Source organism: Danio rerio, chromosome 12, assembly GCF_049306965.1.
Source record: "Danio rerio strain Tuebingen ecotype United States chromosome 12, GRCz12tu, whole genome shotgun sequence".
In the NCBI taxonomy this organism is placed as follows: Eukaryota; Metazoa; Chordata; class Actinopteri; order Cypriniformes; family Danionidae; genus Danio; species Danio rerio.
The window spans coordinates 33,406,646-33,425,355 of record NC_133187.1 but is presented as its reverse complement, the minus strand read 5'-3'; the positions used below and the strand labels follow the sequence as shown (position 1 = coordinate 33,425,355).

The window sequence follows — 18,710 nt, the reverse complement described above, 5'->3', positions numbered from 1 at the left end:
TTAAAAACAAAAACCACAGAAACTATGCCTTGTTGTTGGAAGATTTAGTAGTGGAAATAAAAAAATATTCCCACCACTATCACAAACTCTCTTTGTTCCATCAGTGTGGAAATTGATATCAATCTGGCTGAAACAAGCCACATAAAATGGGTCTACTGGCTTTAGTTTTTTTTTTTTAATTTACACATATTATTATCATTATTATAACTATTAGTATTAGTAATATAAGAATTATTTTAAAAATATATAGAAAAGCAGTGATACATTAGCACCTGTTAGCTTTAATTGTGGGGAAAACTGGATCATTTGGAGCTTTTGTCAGCTAATTTCATCTTACAGGTTAATATCATTTTTTGGGGCGGGATCAAAATTGGTGACGTAGCGCGAATCTGCTAGTGGAGTGATGGTGCATTGGTTTCTCATTATTATTCATAGCAGTTTTCTTATCCTATGGGAAGACCCTGATTCTTCATTATTCATGAGAGCACATGCTTTCGAAGACAAAGCAGACCTGACAAACTGTGAGACCCAATGACTAGGTGAGACGGCGTCTGCGCACATCACGGGGTCATATTTGTATTTCATGATCCACAATTTTTGCTGCATGTTTTTCCTAGTGATGCTGTCAAGCCAATACAGCAAAGCTGTTGATTTGCAGCAAGCATTTTTGTCGGGAGAGCTGTATGAGAATTAAAGAATGTCAGACTTTGTCTTTTATCAGTTGAATTTATGATTCATTACCATTAAGACACATCACCTATATCTCTGCTGCCGTGTTCACACATGTTTAAAATCCTCCAGATTGCTGGCAGGGATAATGGTTGAAATAGATTGGCAAGAGACCTGCTGTACTGCTATCCACTGTGTCTGCATTCTGACCAGGGGACTGAGAAGGAGAGAAGTCCTCCTCATGTTTAGTGTTAATATAAACATGATTATCTTTATAATGATACAATAAATTACATGCGTTTAAGAAATTAAGAATAACAAATGTAGCCAGACAATAAATTACTTACTGTTTTTTTCTTTACATTTTAATTTTGTAAACTATAAAGTCATGGGTCTCCTCATGGTTTGCGTCTCATTTTGTGAGCCAACTGACAACAGTTGTTCGCTCCACCCTTTTTCCCCTGCTCCGCCGGCCACGCCCACTCCTCCATGCCCATCTCTGAGCATTTTTTGAAAAATTTCTGAGGTAGATATATATATATATACACATACTGGGTGCTATGTTATAGTAGAACAGTTGAGTTTAAGCTCATATTATAAAGACCTTTAGGTAACGGTCTCTTTGTTCATCTCCAAAGTCACTGTCTTCATCCTCTTCATCACTTCGCCAAGAAAGAGCCTCTGGAAACTTCTTGGGCCAAGGCTCCTCAGATGGACTCAACTCCTCCTGGTCCTCCTGAATGTAAAAACAAAACAAAACATATTTAACTAACTTTTTTTTTTTTTACTAAAATCTATTGTTATAATTATTATTTATTAATTATTGACAAATATTATTAACATCATAACAGGTTTTTAATGTATAGAGCGGGCAATAATAAATTAGAAATAATTAATACAAAAAAATCCTTCTGGAATTTTCCTTGACCCAATCAGGTCATGGGAATAAGCCAATGGAAAAATGTCTCAGCAAACAAAGACATTTTCTAAGATGCTAACACTCAAAGCTACTTTACTCCCTAAATCATTCCAACATCTTTGAAGGCAATTTTCAGTGACAATTTATTTTACAATGTCTGTCACGTTACATGTACTTACTGTAGTAAACTCAATAAATAAATTAGTATGCAGAATTACATGCAACGAACCGTAAACCACACAGTGAAACATTGTGCTAGCATTTTCCCCTATTAAGTACTGTAGCTTTAACTCCCCAAAACAACAAAGCATTGGCAAACTCACCTCAGCTACAATGAGCACACCATACTCAATTAACCTCGTAATAGCATCATGGAACACCTGGTACAAAGTCTGACAGGGCTAAAGAAAGGAAAAACAGTACATACAATTTACAATACAACATACAATCATGCTGCCAAACTGAGTCAAAGTCAATGAGTCAAAGATGAGACCTCCAGCATCAATTTAAGCTTCAAATTTACAAAAGCTAAATTAAATGTACATAAAAAGCCTATTCAAATGCAAAAAAGGACATCTTTCAGTTTTCAAACTTACCGTTTCAAAAATTGGATGAAATAATATTAAAGTTCAGCATATTTATAAAGTGAAACAACCTACTTATTATGGTCTGTTCATAAAATAAATGTATTTTGGGGCTGCACAGTGATCATTAAATAATAAGGTTTAATATTTCATAAATTTATTCTTTTAAATTTTTTTGATTTATAAGTTATTAAGGTAGGGTGACACGTTGGCTCAGTGGTTAGCACTGTTGCCTCACAGCAAGAAGGTCGCTGATTTGAGTCGTGCTGGGTCAGTTGGAATTTCTGTTTGGAGTTGCCCGTTCTCGCCATGTTGGTGTAGGTTTCTCCGGTTTCCCCCACAGTCCAAAAATATGTGCTATAGTTGAATTGGATCAACTTAATTGTATGTCATATAAATGAGAGTTAAAAATACTCAAAAAAATAAACAAGACTAATTAATAACAAAGACAACTGCTCTGATGTTGAAAAAGCTCTTTTATTACTGACATAAAATACCTTTTTAATTCACTGCACATTTAAATGAGAATTTAGTATAGAATGTAAATAAACAGCTGTATTTCAGTAGAAATGCAATATAGTGTTAAGAATCAAAAATATGCAAATAAATATGCAAATAACATAGGGGAAAACGAATCTAGCGGCTCTAAATTACATTTCCTTATCGCATATGTAAAATTTTTTTGGTTTTGCTTTGGAACTATATTAGTTGTGAGTGAAACAGAGAAAAATCTGTGGCTAGTTTAAAAGGTTAAATAATGTGAAACTATCACATACCGGATTTATGTGTGTATAAGGGACAGTCCTCAAGCGCTCAATACAAAGACATTCAATGAATCAACCCACGGTTTCAACCTAAGGTCAATGCATGTATGCCAAGTTTAGTTTCAGGGAACTTTTTAATTGTGAGTTAAAGAATTTAGATAAAAGACTTCAATCTGTGAAAAATCTGAAGTCAGCATTTTAACATGTATTATTTCCACATTGCTAATATAGACTTGCACAGATTTTACAGACAAAAATGCCACCACAGTAATGCCCTGTCTCATTTACATTCAACATGGTATTATTGTAAACTGTTTTATAATCTAACCTCTATTTCTACTAAGAATAGCATCTAAATTAATATACTAATTGCAAATAAAAATACTATTATTAGATATACCATAAATAGAGTACATTGCTACTTACACAAAATTGTTTAGAAAGTTTTGCTGTTTTCACTTAGAGTACTGCAAATTTACTAAATAGCAATTTTTAAAATCTAATTGCCATGTCTACTGTAAATAGCTTCTTTCCATATTTGAAGTTGTGCAAATATTATCTACCTCTAAGAAAAGGTGCCATTTTCCCTTAATTGTGCTATAAAATGGCACTAGTGTAACTCCGGCTGCATTTATACACAGCATATCGTGATGATTTATTTAGATTTTGTGATCGTATATGATTTTTTATTGATAACCCGCTTACATTATCTTTTAAAAGTGACTCACAAAAAAACTGAAAAAATAACAAAACGAGGGTGCTAACAGACATCCCTGATGATAAAGAAGCGCTCTTTTCTCCATTTCCTGTATTAAAATCGTTCACACGGTTAACATTTTTCTTTTTTTTTCTTTTTGACAGCTTGTTTTGCTATAGCTTATGACAAAGTTCTCATTTGGCCATCTTCTTTTGATCTAGGCATATTTAAACCAGTAGACATTTTAATGTTCATGGCATGATTTCTGCATGTGATGTATGCAATACAGTAGTTGCATATTAGTTTATATTGTTAAGATGTTGGATGTTGCGCTCACTCTGTCTCTCGTTAACATGCTTAAATGGATGGACAATCCATACATGTTTTTTTTGTCCTTGTTTATGTGATTTAGGGTTTGAGACTATGTTCCAAAATGAAAGCATCGGATCTGATGTCATACCGTTTTTAAATGACGTGCGACTCGCATTGACAGATAAAAATCCGATCTACCTGCTTACACTGCAGACGCAAGGGCTTGTATCAGATTCATATCGGATAAATTAGCACATATGAACAAGGCCTGAATCTGATTTGAGTAAATCGGAATCCATGTGATTTATTTCTGCTTACACATACTGTATGTAGACCATATCTGATCTGTGCCACATGGGAGGAAAGAGTTTATGATAAAATAATAAATTATAATTAGGTCACTTAACCATGCAGTGTAAATGCAGCCTAAATGTAAATAGCATCTATAAATGTTTCCTTTTTAAAAGGTTTAGCTTGACATTATATCCTAATCGAGCCACAAGATGGAGCTCCTGCTTTAGTTACGTACCAGCGCCACTGCCACCTCATTGGACAGAAAGTGGGAGAGGCCTGCAGCTCTGCGGATCAGTCTTTCCTGGCTGAGCAGCGTGGATGAAGGATTCTGCTCACTTGCTGAAGCTGGCGTCTGCTCTCTCAGCAGGGCCAGAGCACTGCAGGCTAGCAAAATACACAACTCATGTCACTCTTTGAATATCACATGCTGTATGACTGAAAAGAAAAATTATATGTACTATATGGTGTTTTTACACTAGTAGAACAAAAGATTTTATGTAAAAGTTGTTTGTTTTGCTTATTATTTTTAAATAAATATATGAAATTACAAGGTAGCACGGAGCAAAGGCTCTCACCAATGAAACAAATATGTTAGCTAAGAAAGATATCTTAATATTTATTTCAATATTTCTTCAATGTACTATATGGTCTTTTTACACTGATGAAACAAAAGGTTTTATGCGAAAGTTGTTTGTTTCGCTTATTTTTTATATAAGTATATAAAACGGAAAGGTGGCATAGGGAAAAGCTCTCACGATCAAAACAAATGTCTTCTCTAAAAAATAGCTTAATATTTTATCCAATTCTTCAAATCAGTTTCACAGGTAATTTTGCAGTTCATTTTTAAAAATATATTTTTAATAATACATTTTCTCATCCCGTTTTAATAGTTTTGTTAAAAAAACAATAATAATTTAATAACAGTACTGAGAATAAGATATTTTATTATTTAATTACCACTATATTTTAAATACGATAGTTTCATTGATCATATAGCGAATTATCACCATAACCTAAACATTACTGATAAACTATTGTTTCAATTTCCTACAACAAAGCTGATATTTTTATTTAAATAAATTTATTTGATTCTTTATCTACAACCTTTTCAAAAATATACATAATATATTAGACTGAGTTAGAGGAGAAACAATGGTGCACTGATGTCCACAAAGATCAGTCAGATTGCCACATGAACAGTAAATGTGGTGAGCTGAGGTAAACGTTTGCACCACCTAGTGGTTTAAAGTAAGTAAAAAGTAAGTAAAGAAGTCACTCTAAACCAGTGGTTCTTAAACCTTTTCAGCAGAGGGCCCCTTTGTGTAGGGTGAATTCCCCCACCCAAAAATACACACAAATCATCAAATTAACAACTTACTTAAAAAAGGGGTGTTTAAACTTAGTCCTGGAGGGCCAGTGTCCTGCAAAGTTTAGTTCCAACCCCAATCAGACACACCTGGGCTAGCTAATCAATCTCTAAAGCTGCGGTCACACTGCACTTTTCTCCACATAGACTTCCATTCATACGCATGGACTGATCGCTTGCTTTTTTTTAAATGTCTAATCATCTTGTTTAATCCCGCTCCTTTTCGCAGCGCCGTGCAACAGAATTTCGCATGCTTAAACTCTAGTGTGACCGCAGCTTTACCAGGCTTTCTAGAAACATCCTTGCCGGTGTGTTGAAGCAGTTTGAAGATAAAATCTGCAGGACACCGGCCCTCCAGGACCGAGACTGGACACCCCTGACTTAAAACATTTTAAATTGTACCATTCATGCTCTGGATTCATTTTTGTGAGATGTCATTTGAGTTGATGTGGTTTCAGTGCTTCAATCAATTGATAAAATCTTCAAGCACAGTGTTTACTGTGGTCTGATCTCATTGTATTCCATAAAGCCATATTTTGCATACGAGTCATCACATTTACACAGATTTTTTTCTTGCTAGTCCAGGAGAAATTATTCAATAAAAATTCCCGTGCTTATAGCGGTGCAGCACAGCACTTATTTTCCTGCATGTGAAGGCATCAACTACATTTAAATGACACAAACATCAAGCTTAATATTTGCAGTAATTTTGAGCTCAAATTATAATAAAGAAATGCATTAACCTTCACTATGATGTGGGACCCAAACATTAATCCAGGTGGCCCTGTTGATTACCCCTTATCTGGAATTTCCTTGAGGCCCCCCTAGCGCCATCTGGTGGCCCCCAGTTTGAGAACCGCTGCTCTAAACTATTTGCATTCTCATGCATAAGAAAAGCAGCAGCTTGCTCTATATCCTCTGCTACTGTACATGTCACATGCATTTTGTGCATAGAAATGCACTATCCATTGTTGTAAAGTGACGTTACTGGTGAATGTTTTCAATGCACTGTGTACATACACTCCAAAAAGTATTTTTGCTTGTTGTTCAAACTACTTAAATAAAATGAGCTGAACCAACACAATTTTTGAGTTTTTCTGAGGGACTACTTCATTGTTTCATGTTTAATCAGCTTAAATTAGCAAAAAAAAAATTAAGTTAACCTAATCTATTTGTGTTGGGACAACAAGAAAGAATTGTGTAGGACCCAGCAATTTTACACAGTATGATTAATGCATAATCAAATTTAGGATCAATGTTAAAGTGGCAAATTTCTTAAGACTTAAGTCTTTTACCTATGATAGCATCAGCGATGAAGACATGGAAAAGGCCGTTGCTGTAGAAATTGAGCTCAAAGAGCGCGGGTACTGTGTTGCTTGGAGAAATGATGAACTCCGTGTTTTTGTTGGTGCTGGTGACATTCACACAGTTTCCCAGAAGGCTGAGTGCATGCATGACAACATCCTCTGAGTTACCAGAAAAACCCAGGTCGAAGTCCCGTGACAAGATCTCTTCCTTCATATTGAAGAAGTCCTCCACCAGTTTGGACAGCAGAACACCCTGTCCAATCACAACCAGTTACAGTACAGTGGTTCTGAATCAACAGGACAGTATGGAAGCAGTGGTATAAAGAGAAACTTGCAGATATACCTGTCTGTGCCGATACAGGAGAAGACAGGCTACGATGTGAGTGGACATGATTGCTGAAGACTTACTGGCGCCTATGGGAAAGACAGAAAGAAGATATCAGATTGACTGACGGTTTAGCCAAATCAAATAGCAATACACTGCAAATATCAGACCCTTCAGGGTGAAGCATGTCAATTTTTTTCACATAAAAATCCAAGGCTTAATATGCAGAGACAACTATTATCTAATAGTCTTTCATAGGTTTCAGAAAAGTACATGTTAGCATACATGAACATGATAGCAATCCTTATATGAACTTCAAGCTAATAACTGCATACCCAACAAGAAAAACATCTTAAAGTCCTCTGAAAAATGTTGTATAGGAAGAAGTAGGCAATGACTTTGAGTCAGAAAATCAAGTTCCTGACAGCCTCTATATAAAACATTTAAATGCAAGCTGCAATTCCACCTCAGAGTGCCGATCCTCTGACCTCCTGTGCTCAAAAAACAGCACCAATAGGGGGCATTGAAACACAGAGAGATACGATTGGCCAAAAAAACAATTACCATGGCAAAGACTGACTGTGACCGGCATTAACCTATAAACAGTCAGGTGTTGTAGATACAAAAAAAAACATTAATCATGTTTAACAAAAAAAAAAAAATAATAATAATAATGGCTAAAATAATGTATAAATAAATAAATAATAATAATAATAATTAGTGGTGTAACAGATCACAAATCTCACGGTTCAGATCACAATATGGTCTTTTAGACACGGATCAGACCATTTTCGGATCAGACAAAAAAAAAAGGAGACAAATGTAATTTGCTTTCCATTTATTACAAAAACACCACTGCAAGACATTTTTTGGCTTTAAAAAACAGAAGTTAAAACCTGTACTTTTATTACAAATAAAATGAAGAAATAATCAGCTGAATAAAAATAAATTGTAAAATATTCAGTACTGTGGAAAATTCACTATTTTTAGTCTCATTTTTAGTAAATGATTCAGTTTTTCACTCATAAAACTTCAACGCTAGACGATCATTTTTGAAGAATTATTAGGTGGCATATTTTTGATTGCTGGTTGTGGCCATCGATTGGTTAAATATGGTAATTGCTGCCTACAACATTGAGCACATGACGGTGATTTTAATCTTTAACTAAACATCAGTGGTTTTATCTAAACTATAAACTGTAATCCCAGTACTGCTGTGTTATTTGACTGTTTGTATCCTCTAACTCAAAAGACTAAAGACTGAATCTTTCTTGATTTTTGCATTTTTCAAACATGGATTTAAATGCAGCGATTGGAGGGATTAATGAACATGCACATATGGCACAAAGTTCTAATTTATGTTGCGTGAGTGTTGAGATCACAATCTTTTAATGATTAATTGTGCAGCTTACACTGTATGCATTAATTTAGGCTAAACAAGTAGTGACCACCAAAAAAAAAAAAACAAACACATCACATCCTGGTAGGTTATGACTTCTTCCATCATCATTATGTTTAATGGAAAGACTAAATGCTTTCATACATGTGAATTAAATGATGCCAGAGGCAATCTCTCTGCAATTGTTACAAATTTAAGCTCTATCTAAAAGTAAAAATAAATGTATTAATCAGTGAGTCACGTGTGTTCCGAACAGTACAATAGTGAATGACTTTTTTAAATACCCTTAAACTTAAACAATACCAAATTGAGAAAATCTGCACAGATTTTTCGAAAGCTAATGCCACAAAGATTAATAGGTAAAATTATATAATAATAATAATAAATTCTAATGTATCTTGTGAAATATGAAATATATGCCCATTTTATCCAATGAAAGATTATAAATAAGCAGTACTGCCATCTGCTGACAACAAGTTTGGCCCAACCTGCCACCATCATTGCTTGAAGAGAAAAAATTTAAATCATTTTTTTCACCCACTGTCTATGAAACATCATGGCCTTTAAGGTGTCCTTACTGAAGAGAACGTGCTTGGCCAGGTCAGCAATAACCTGCCTCCTCCAGGGCTCGTCTGACAGGTCAGAGTTCAGATGATTCTCATTTTCACCATTAAAAACAGCCTGATCAGGTCTGCACAGAAAAACACAATCGGACTTAATCCCATTAGCCACACATCTTTCTACATAACAACAGACACAGCAGTCCACATAATTGTTGGTTGCTGGCAGTCTAAAGGCCATACTGTGTAGCGATGATGATGGGGAGAAGAATCTGCTCCAGCGTCAGAGAGGCCTGGAGATGTCGACTGCGCTGAGTATCCAGGTATTCCTAAAGCATTGGAGACCACGTGCAGACATTATGAGAGCAAATAAACAGGCTTGTAGAAAAAGAAGACAACAGTTAAATAAATGTTCAGATGCAGATGAGCTCTACTAACCTTTAGGGAGAAGGGCTGAGTGAAATCCACACGCACACAGCCATAGTTCTTGCGGAGCATCCTAAACACACCACAGGCAATACCCCACAGACTCTCATTCTTCTTAGGTTTGCCCTGAAATGGGAAAAAAAACAAGACATTTGTCAAAGATTTCACAACAATAACAACAAGATCATCATCATCATCATCTTCATTATTTGGCATTTAACAAAAAAGTGCTTCGAGTCATTAGGACTAGTAAGCACAATTTTGTTTGTCTGAAGGTTTTTTTAGTACTATATGATATGTAGAGTAGCATGAATGTCAATTTCCAAATTAGATAAAAAGATTGGCCAAATATAGACAAATAACAAGACAACAGAATGACAAACTACAGCAGATAGAGCTAAAGAATGATGGCAGTAACAATAGATAGACAGCTTGATATACTGTAAGTGGGAATGTGCAATGCGTTTGCCTCAAAAGTGTGACATTCGCAGTATTTAGCTGTTCATATGTGTTTGTTTCCATGATCTACAGAGATTGTTGTATAGCTTTTCCTGTAATGCTTTCAGGGCTACCGCTACAGCTAAGCTGTTTGTGTGCAGCAAGCCTTTTTGTCGAGAGCTATATCTGAATTTGAAAACGACGTACTTTGTCTTTTATGTGTCTTTGACACATCACCTATATCTGTGCTGCTGTGTTAGCCTATGTTTAAAACCTCCAGATTACCAGCAGGGTTAATGGCTGAAATAGACATGGCAAGAGACCTTCTGCACTGCTATACACCGTGTCTGCATTCTGACCCGAGGATTCAAGAGGAGAAAAGTACTCCTCATTTAGAGTTTATATAAACATGATAACCTTTAAAACAAGGTACCTATGGTCATGGAAAACCTGGAAAAGTCATGAAATTTTGACAGCACTTTTCAGGCCTGGAAAAAATTTGGAAAAACCCACAGAGTTTTGGAAAAGTCATAGAAAACAGATATCTGTATACTTGTCTATAGGTTATTAACTTCTTTTCTGTCCTTGGCCAATTACATACTCTCACATTATTAGTGCGGTGTAAGCATTATCTAAATTATATATATATATATATATATATATATATATATATATATATATATATATATATATATATATATATATATATGTAAAACGCAGTGGCGCAGCCTTGATTGGGTCAGTTGGCATTTCTGTGTGGAGTTTGCATGTTCTTCCTGTGTTCACGTGGGTTTCCTCCGGGTGCTCTGGTTTCCCCCACAGTCCAAAGGCATACGGTACAAGTGAATTGGGTAGGCTAAATTGTCCTTAGTGTATGAGTGTGAATGAGTGTGTGTGGATGTTTCCCAGAGATGGGTTGCGGCTAGAAGGACATCCGCTGTGTAAAAACCTGTTGGATAATTAGGCTGTTCAATTCGCTGTGGCGAGTAAAGGGTAAAGGGACTAAGCTGAAAAGAAAAAGAATGAATGAATAAATATAAATTGAAACTAAATAGATTATTGCACGTTTTACGATATGCTGTAATAAATTTGAACATGCATTGTTTTTCTTTTATCACGCATATATAAACATTGCATATAACATTAGGTCATGAAAATTTACTTGAAGTCTTGAAAAAAATCATGAAAAAAAGTCATGAAATTATAGTAGTAAAAATGTGTATGAACCCTGTTATAATGATATAACAAATTGTGGTTGTGTGTAGCCAATATATATATTATATGAAATTACGAATAACCTATCGTATATGTAGCATGGCATTACATCCCTTTTTGTTTATTTCTTTGCACTTTAACTATAATATCATGAGTCTCCTCACATTATATGTCAGATTTTTTTTGGTCGATTTTGTGCACCAACTGACAGTTGTTCACTTCGCTACCCTCTTTTCCTCTGCTGTGCCAGATACGCCCTGCTCCTCCCTTTCCTCACATTGCTCCACCACCATCTCTGAGCATTTTTTAATTCTGAGGTAGGCTTGAACTGAAAAAGGTGGTTTCATGACTCTTTAAGCGGAAAATTAGCTTGTTGCAAAAACATTCTGTGAGTAAACTAGAGAGAGTGACGTGATGTGAATCTTCTCTTTGCAGAACCCAGCATACCAGACAGACATCTACAGAACAATAGACAGAACTATATAAAGCTAAACAGAATAATAAATGGACCAAAAGAACCATATATAGAATGACAGATAGATTAATAAAATGATTGATGAACAAATATGTAGAAGCTTTGGTGAAATTATGGAATACTACAATTAAATGCTAAATAAAAAGGACTGAAGGTTTAGACATACAGAATGATAGATAGCACAAATGTGTTAAAGAATGATCTATAGAATAATAGAACCAAAAATGAATAGATGGAATGATAAACAGAACAGCAAATAAAATGATAGACAGAACGACATTCATTACAGATTAAATAAAGAATAAATTACTGATTTCATTCAGAAAGACATGGTGAGGTTGTAAAATGATCTGCATTTTGTGAAAACACCTCGAGTACCAGCATAATAGGACCTAACGTTCACTCAAAGTAGAACTCCTACCAGCTGCTCACTGTTGTAGTTCCCCTCAATAATCCGGTCATAAGAGATGCCAACGGGCACGATCAGAACATCAGGGATGGTGCTGGCACAGAGTGTGTCGACCACGATGGAGAGCATGCCCGCACGTGCTGGAGATGGTTTCCCGCTGCGAGACCGCGTGCCCTCTAAATACACCTCCAGAAACTGCTGCTGCCGCAACAATTCTTCCGTGTACTGAAATTAAGAGTGAAACAGAAGGATGATCTACACAACAGTAAATGGCACACTGCACACAACATCTCCAATAATCCCTTAGACTCATGACCCTTCCTTTACGATTTCCCTGTAATTAAAGCAGCCTATTGTGGTGATTTGGTGCACGACAGGAGACAGCATGAATAATGCAGAAGTAATCCATCGGCATCCTCTGACAGCCAACTCTAATGAAGAGCCTCTCGACAGTCGCTGCAATGACAATCAGTACGTCATTTTATCTAAAGCACAACAGCAGACTATATTACAGCTGCTCCGGTTTCTCCATCACTCACAAGATCATATCCTACAGGTCTTTACAAGCAAGATTAGCACAGACAATACAATCATTAAATTTTCCTTCGGTTTGGTCCCTTATTTGTGAGGGGTTGCCACAGCAGAATGAACCACCTATTCACCTATTCAACTATTCTGGCATATGTTTTACACATCGGAGTTTCTTCCAGTCGCAACCCAGTAGTGGGAAACACCCATCCACTCTTACATTCACACACACTCATACACTATGGCCATATTTGTTTATTCAATTCACTTACACCACATGTCTTTGGACTCTGGTGGAAACCGGAGCACACAGATGAAACCGAACACAGGGTAGAACATGCAAATTCCACACAGAAATGCTAAATGAAAATGTCAAACCAGTGACCTACCTGATGTGAGGCGACAGTGCTAACCACTAAGCCACCATGCCACACTCCAGACAATACAAATGGTGTTGTTGTTTTTTTATTGCAAATACATTTTTTTTAAAAGAGAGCAGGTTTTTGTTATGTTATGGTTATGTTTGGTAAATAAGCAGAAGATGGTGTATGAAATGTGCATTATATCAAAAGTGTTGATGGTTTCTGTCACAACCTTTCGCTTTACAATTTGGGCCTTTGAAGTGGTTGTTCACAGAAAAATTAAAGACTGCTGTAATTCCCCTTTAGGTAAACCAAGATGCAGGCTCCTAATGATAACCTCACCTAAAGTCATCTACTTCTAGGATATGCAAATTAAAAGCAATAGTTTTGATGACCTTAAAAAGCCCTTTGTGGAAAGTAAAAGATATCTGGGTCAAGGAAAGCACCATAAAAATTAGGTAGTGAAGGTAAAAACCTTGAGAGAGACCAAACTGCTCACAGCACAGCTTTCTTGAGTCAGCATGTTGAAATGACTTCTGAGAGCTCTACATATGCACCTATGTCATTATGACCTTGAAAGCGTAGTGATTTATCAGCACAATTTTATTTTCGGGTTTAGAGATCCGTTTGTGACACACACAGAACAAACAGCTTCTCATCGGTGTAAACTTACTGCATGTAACAGAGATCTGTATAACACATCTTTCTTTCCGTCTGAGGTCTCGTCCATTTTACGACGAATGAAGAATCCTCCGAGTTTGCGTATTAGCGTGCTGTGGAAGTGAATAACCACATTCATAAATCAGTTTGACTGGTATTGCTGAAGTATAATTATGTAAACAGCAATGAGATCATCATGACATCATACCTTAAGATGGGGATGTTAAGGTTGTTGCCAGCAGCGATGTGTGGAGCTTTAATGTTGTGGCAGAAAAGAATGAAGGTGATGAGCAGGTAATCTATGTGGGACTTGTGAACAGGAAGGAAGACGAGGGGAGCATTGTACTAGAAGAGACAGAGTAAAACAGTTGTTATACTTCACCATAACCATATAATGATGATTATGAACTTTTTATTTAATGCCAAGTCAGCAACAAGGGCTATTTTCATGCCAAAAACATTTAAATAATAAATATATAATTAAAAACAAAAAACTGATGAATACATAAATTAGATAAGATTTTTAACATTAATACATGATAACTTTTCCTGGTGATACTTTGCTAAATATCTTCTTAGGTGAGTTCATTTCATAAAAAGCCTTCTGCAGTCATTAAAAGCAGAACAGTCGAGTAAAATGTATTTTACAGTAAGTGGAACTGTGCAGAACAAACATTGAGTGGAGTCCTCAGATAACCAAATAAACCCTCCTGTAATTACCCTAACACATACTGTATAAAGTGGGAGAATAGACCTATTGCTTTGTGATTGTGCCAACTGAATTGGACCCACTGATTATCTGTGGCCGTTTTGGGAGTTGCTACAGTATATGCTTTAATGCAGATAAGAAGAAATGCTAGTTTTTTGGGGGTGGGAATAGGTTGTGTAAATGTCTGACCTCGGATGCTGCTTTCTTCACCATCTCCAGCTGACCTTTATGGATCTGAATGCTCCAGAAAAATCCATTGAACAGTTTTAACAGCACCCATCCTGTTAATCTGAATAAGGCATAAAAATCAAATGACAATATCACTTATTTAGCATTTTCATTTCAAGTGTTTTAATTAAAATCATTTCAAGACAAACGAAAATTATCAAAAGCAGTAAAGATCTCATTACAAAAGATTCTAATTCAAATAAATGCTGTAAATTTGAAATTTATATTTATTGATGAATGAATATAAATGAATATATTTGTGAAATATTTTTACAATTGCCAACAACCCATATACAGTTGAAGTCAGAATTATTAACCCCCTGAATTATTAGCCCCGTTTATTTTTCCCCCAATTTCAGTTTATTGGAGAGAAGATTCTTTCAACACATTTCTAAACATAATAGTTTTAATAACTCATTTCTAATAACTGATTATTTTATCTTTGCCATGATGGCAGAACATAATATTTTAAAAGACACTTCTATACAGCTTAGATAATCATTTAATAATTCTGATTTCGATTGTATATACACATAACAGCCTATGCAGGTTCATTCATGAGCATGTGCGTCCTCTCAGTGGTAAACAAACTGCTTACAGTCAGCTCGCATGCGATTAAACACCTGTTAATTTGTCATTATTCACTCAACATTTACATTTTGCCGCCCTACTTTTACTATTTCACAACATTTACATGATCCTTCAGAAAATTATTTAAATATATTTAAACTTGATTATTAAAAATGTAGAAAACAGTTGTGCGGCTTCTTATTTCTATGAATAATATTAAGTGAAACGTATCAAAGCTCCCATAAAGATATGAAGAGTACTTTTATAACACTAGAATAATAACAACCATTAATAAAGAGAGCAGCAACTCATCATATTAGACTGGAACTGTATATAAAGGACTATATGTCACTAAAGATTGGAGTGTAGAAACTATATATAAATTATAAAACCTTCATATAGAAAATGTGATGTGTATTTATATATCACATTTAACGGTTGTGATCATACACCCAAAGCACTTCACATTCATGAGGGGGGTTCTCTCCACTTGGATGATACGACGGCAGTCACAGGACAACGCCGCCAGTGCACTCACCACACACCAGCTATTGGTGGAGTGAAGAGACAGTGACAGAGCCAATTCAGTGTATAGGGATGATTGGGAGGGCATGATGGTAAGGGCCGATGGAAGGTATTTGGCCAGGACACCGGGGTTACACCCCTACTATTTACGAGAAGTGCCATGGGATTTTTAATGACCACAGAGAGAGTCATGTTCAACCTCTGTTTAATGTTTCATCCGAAAGAGGGTGTCCCCTGACAGTACAGTGTTCTCTTCACTATACTCGGGCATTAGGACTCACACCGACTACAGGTTGAGCTGGCCTCACTAACACTTCTTCTAACAGCAACCTAGTTTTCCCTGACTAGGCTCAGCCCTGCTTAGCTTCAGTGAGTAACCGGTCTTGGGCTGCAGGGTGATATGGCTGTGACAGGTATTTTTAATTTAATATTTCACAATATAACTTTTTTTATTTATATATATTTTTTTCAATATTCAGCCATGATGAGCAAAAGAAACGCCTTTCCAAACATGCCAAATCCTGATGTTTTCATCACTCTTAATTTCCCTCACTGTATAAAAACTGTACCTGATTAAGGCCGGTGAGATGTTGGCAACCATCTCCTGCAGCCATCCTCTGGCCTTTCGTCGAACTTTACTGACAGCTTTGGGATCAACTCCAGGCTCTGCATCTTCCTGTACACCCTCATTCGCAACCTCCACAATAGCACATTCCAGCCTACAGCAACAACACTCACAGTCAATCTGGATGCAATCCTGCTGCTTAGAAACAGACAGACATTCTAATTGCACTTGTTCCACACTTTCTTAAAAAAGCTAGTTACCTGCTGTTGTTAAGCACGTTCTCCACCACATTGCGTGCAAACATGTCCTTCTGGACATCTCTCTCCAAGACAAACAGCACATAACTCAGCCTGCGTGCAAGCCAACCCCTGTGTCTGCATTATAAAAAAAAAAAAACGAGTATATCATTTAAATGTTTATTTAAAAAAAAAAAATAAATAAAATTTCAATTAAAAAAAAAAAAAAATTACAAATCTGTCACTCTGATGTTGTTGTTTTTTTGTCATAAAAAATAAATTTAAAAATAAAATTAAAGATGAAAACTTGTAGAGCTGAATTTTAGAAAATATTCTAAATGCAATTTTTTAACCAATATTATGATTGTGATTTAATATATTTCAGAAAAGTTTGTTTAGATTTTTATTTATTGTTTAACAAAAGGCAAGCTGTACATCAGTATAAAATATGAACAAATAACCGTGTTGTGGACTTAACCATCTTCCTAAAACAAATACTTAACACTAGGCCACACAAAGTAAAAACCATCATACTCTTAATCTATTATGGTTTAAACCATCATACCATTTATCTATTACAGTTTTAGTTTAAGTGTTATCTTGCAAACATCTAGTCACATTTAGTGATAGTTTCAAACAAACATCTTGACACTTTGTGCAAAGCTGTTATATATTAATGCCAACTACGTTTAACAAATGGCAACACTTCACTTCTTAAATCAGCAACAATGTGTGCAATAAAAAACAGAACAATACTGTGAGCTGAGTAGAGATAGAGAGTACAAGTAAAAAGTAAACAAGTGTGCATTCAAAGGCAATTTATTTACCCTACATATTTATAGCGGCTCCATGATGTGTGCATTGTATATTATAAATAAATAGGGCAGGCCAAATATGCTTATTCAGCAGACTGCTTCACACTAGAATGTCACGCGACTACAATGCAATGTAAAGAATTTGCAATTTGAAATTTTGATTTTATAATATTGCAATATTATTACAAATACAATACACTGTACAGTCATGTGAGTTGAAGGCAAGAAGTGGATCCAGGGTTTCTGCAGGTTTCACCAAGTTAAATTTAAGACATTTTAAGACATTTTTAAGATCGTTATGAATGAAATTTTAGACTCATACAGGGCTAAATGCTAGGGAGTTTTTCGAATGGTCCAGATGGAACATACTTTTATTAGCCTTTTCAAAAAAAAAACTTACTATAATTTAATACATTTAATAAAATAAAAATAATTTAATAATAATAATAAAAATATTTTAGAAATTTCAACAACAAAAAAAATTGACAAATGTTTTAAAACTATAATAAATTAAATGTATGCACAACAGTCTGTCCGGGTCAGTTATTGTACAACAAGTGTTATTGTAAGAAAAATAATTACATTTCTAAGTTTTTTTTTAAGATGGATTGTTGGTGACTCGCAAGTGTTGACTAAGTTGAGTGGCATGAACAAGGAAAATTAAGACCCGTTTAAAAAGACCTACAACACAATATTTCAGTAAATTAAAGACTTTAAAGCCTAAAATGCTGTCAGACATTTTAGAGGTTTTTAAGACTCAGCAAATACTATGGGACCAATATCATTTCGTCACCTTACAATTATAAGTTTCTATCTGACATTTTTGTCAAAATTGAGTAATTTACATATTATTATTAAAAAGTCATGACAATCCTTAAATTCTTATTTACATTATGGGATGTTTTTTTTTTTTTTTAGAAGTAGTTTAAATTAAGGGTTTTTATTCAAAAAAACAAAAAAGGTTTATCTACAAAGTTAAACTCTAGCTTGGCTCTATAATCTTCTTTCTGTGTGCCAATTAGCATTTTTAATGCACACACGAGGACCAATCAAGAACTTTTTAAGTCATTTAGTCATAGGCTGCACCACACAAAATTGAGATGTGTGTAAACAGTATTGGGCAAGCTACTTGACAAATGTAGTGAGCTAAGCTATTAGCTACTCTACTTAAAATGTAGCTTAACTACACTAAAGCTACCCCCTGGGAAATGTAGCAAACTAAGCTAAAAGCTACATGGCAAAAGTAACTTAGCTACATCTAAGCTAATTTTACAATTTAATTTTTTAAATCGAAGCAACTTAAATCAAAGTCAGTCATATCTTAGTGATCAATAAAGCTAAAACAAAAAATGA

At 35.2% G+C, this 18,710-nt stretch overlaps 1 protein-coding gene across 3 annotated transcripts in view; it reads right to left on the bottom strand.

Moving 5' to 3' along the window:
- Window positions 1-18,710, bottom strand: part of gpam (glycerol-3-phosphate acyltransferase, mitochondrial) — a 40,002-nt gene that overhangs the window by 4,449 nt on the left and 16,843 nt on the right. For 2 of the 3 annotated variants that reach the window (XR_012388065.1, XM_009306794.5), the window contains exons 5-18: window positions 16,567-16,680; window positions 16,311-16,460; window positions 14,608-14,707; window positions 13,918-14,054; window positions 13,723-13,822; window positions 12,172-12,384; window positions 9,635-9,748; window positions 9,440-9,525; window positions 9,215-9,327; window positions 7,256-7,326; window positions 6,901-7,165; window positions 4,475-4,623; window positions 1,912-1,989; window positions 1,274-1,405 (exon numbers count right to left, since the gene is read on the bottom strand). Coding sequence is in view for 1 of the 3 variants with exons in the window: in XM_009306794.5 (XP_009305069.1) it covers window positions 1,274-1,405; window positions 1,912-1,989; window positions 4,475-4,623; window positions 6,901-7,165; window positions 7,256-7,326; window positions 9,215-9,327; window positions 9,440-9,525; window positions 9,635-9,748; window positions 12,172-12,384; window positions 13,723-13,822; window positions 13,918-14,054; window positions 14,608-14,707; window positions 16,311-16,460; window positions 16,567-16,680 (1,822 nt within the window). In the remaining 2 variants the exon portion in view is untranslated. Of the gene's footprint in view, window positions 1-1,273; window positions 1,406-1,911; window positions 1,990-4,474; window positions 5,661-5,979; window positions 7,166-7,255; window positions 7,327-9,214; window positions 9,328-9,439; window positions 9,526-9,634; window positions 9,749-12,171; window positions 12,385-13,722; window positions 13,823-13,917; window positions 14,055-14,607; window positions 14,708-16,310; window positions 16,461-16,566; window positions 16,681-18,710 lie in introns of those variants that run through there. The other variant, XR_012388066.1, reaches the window with a different exon arrangement.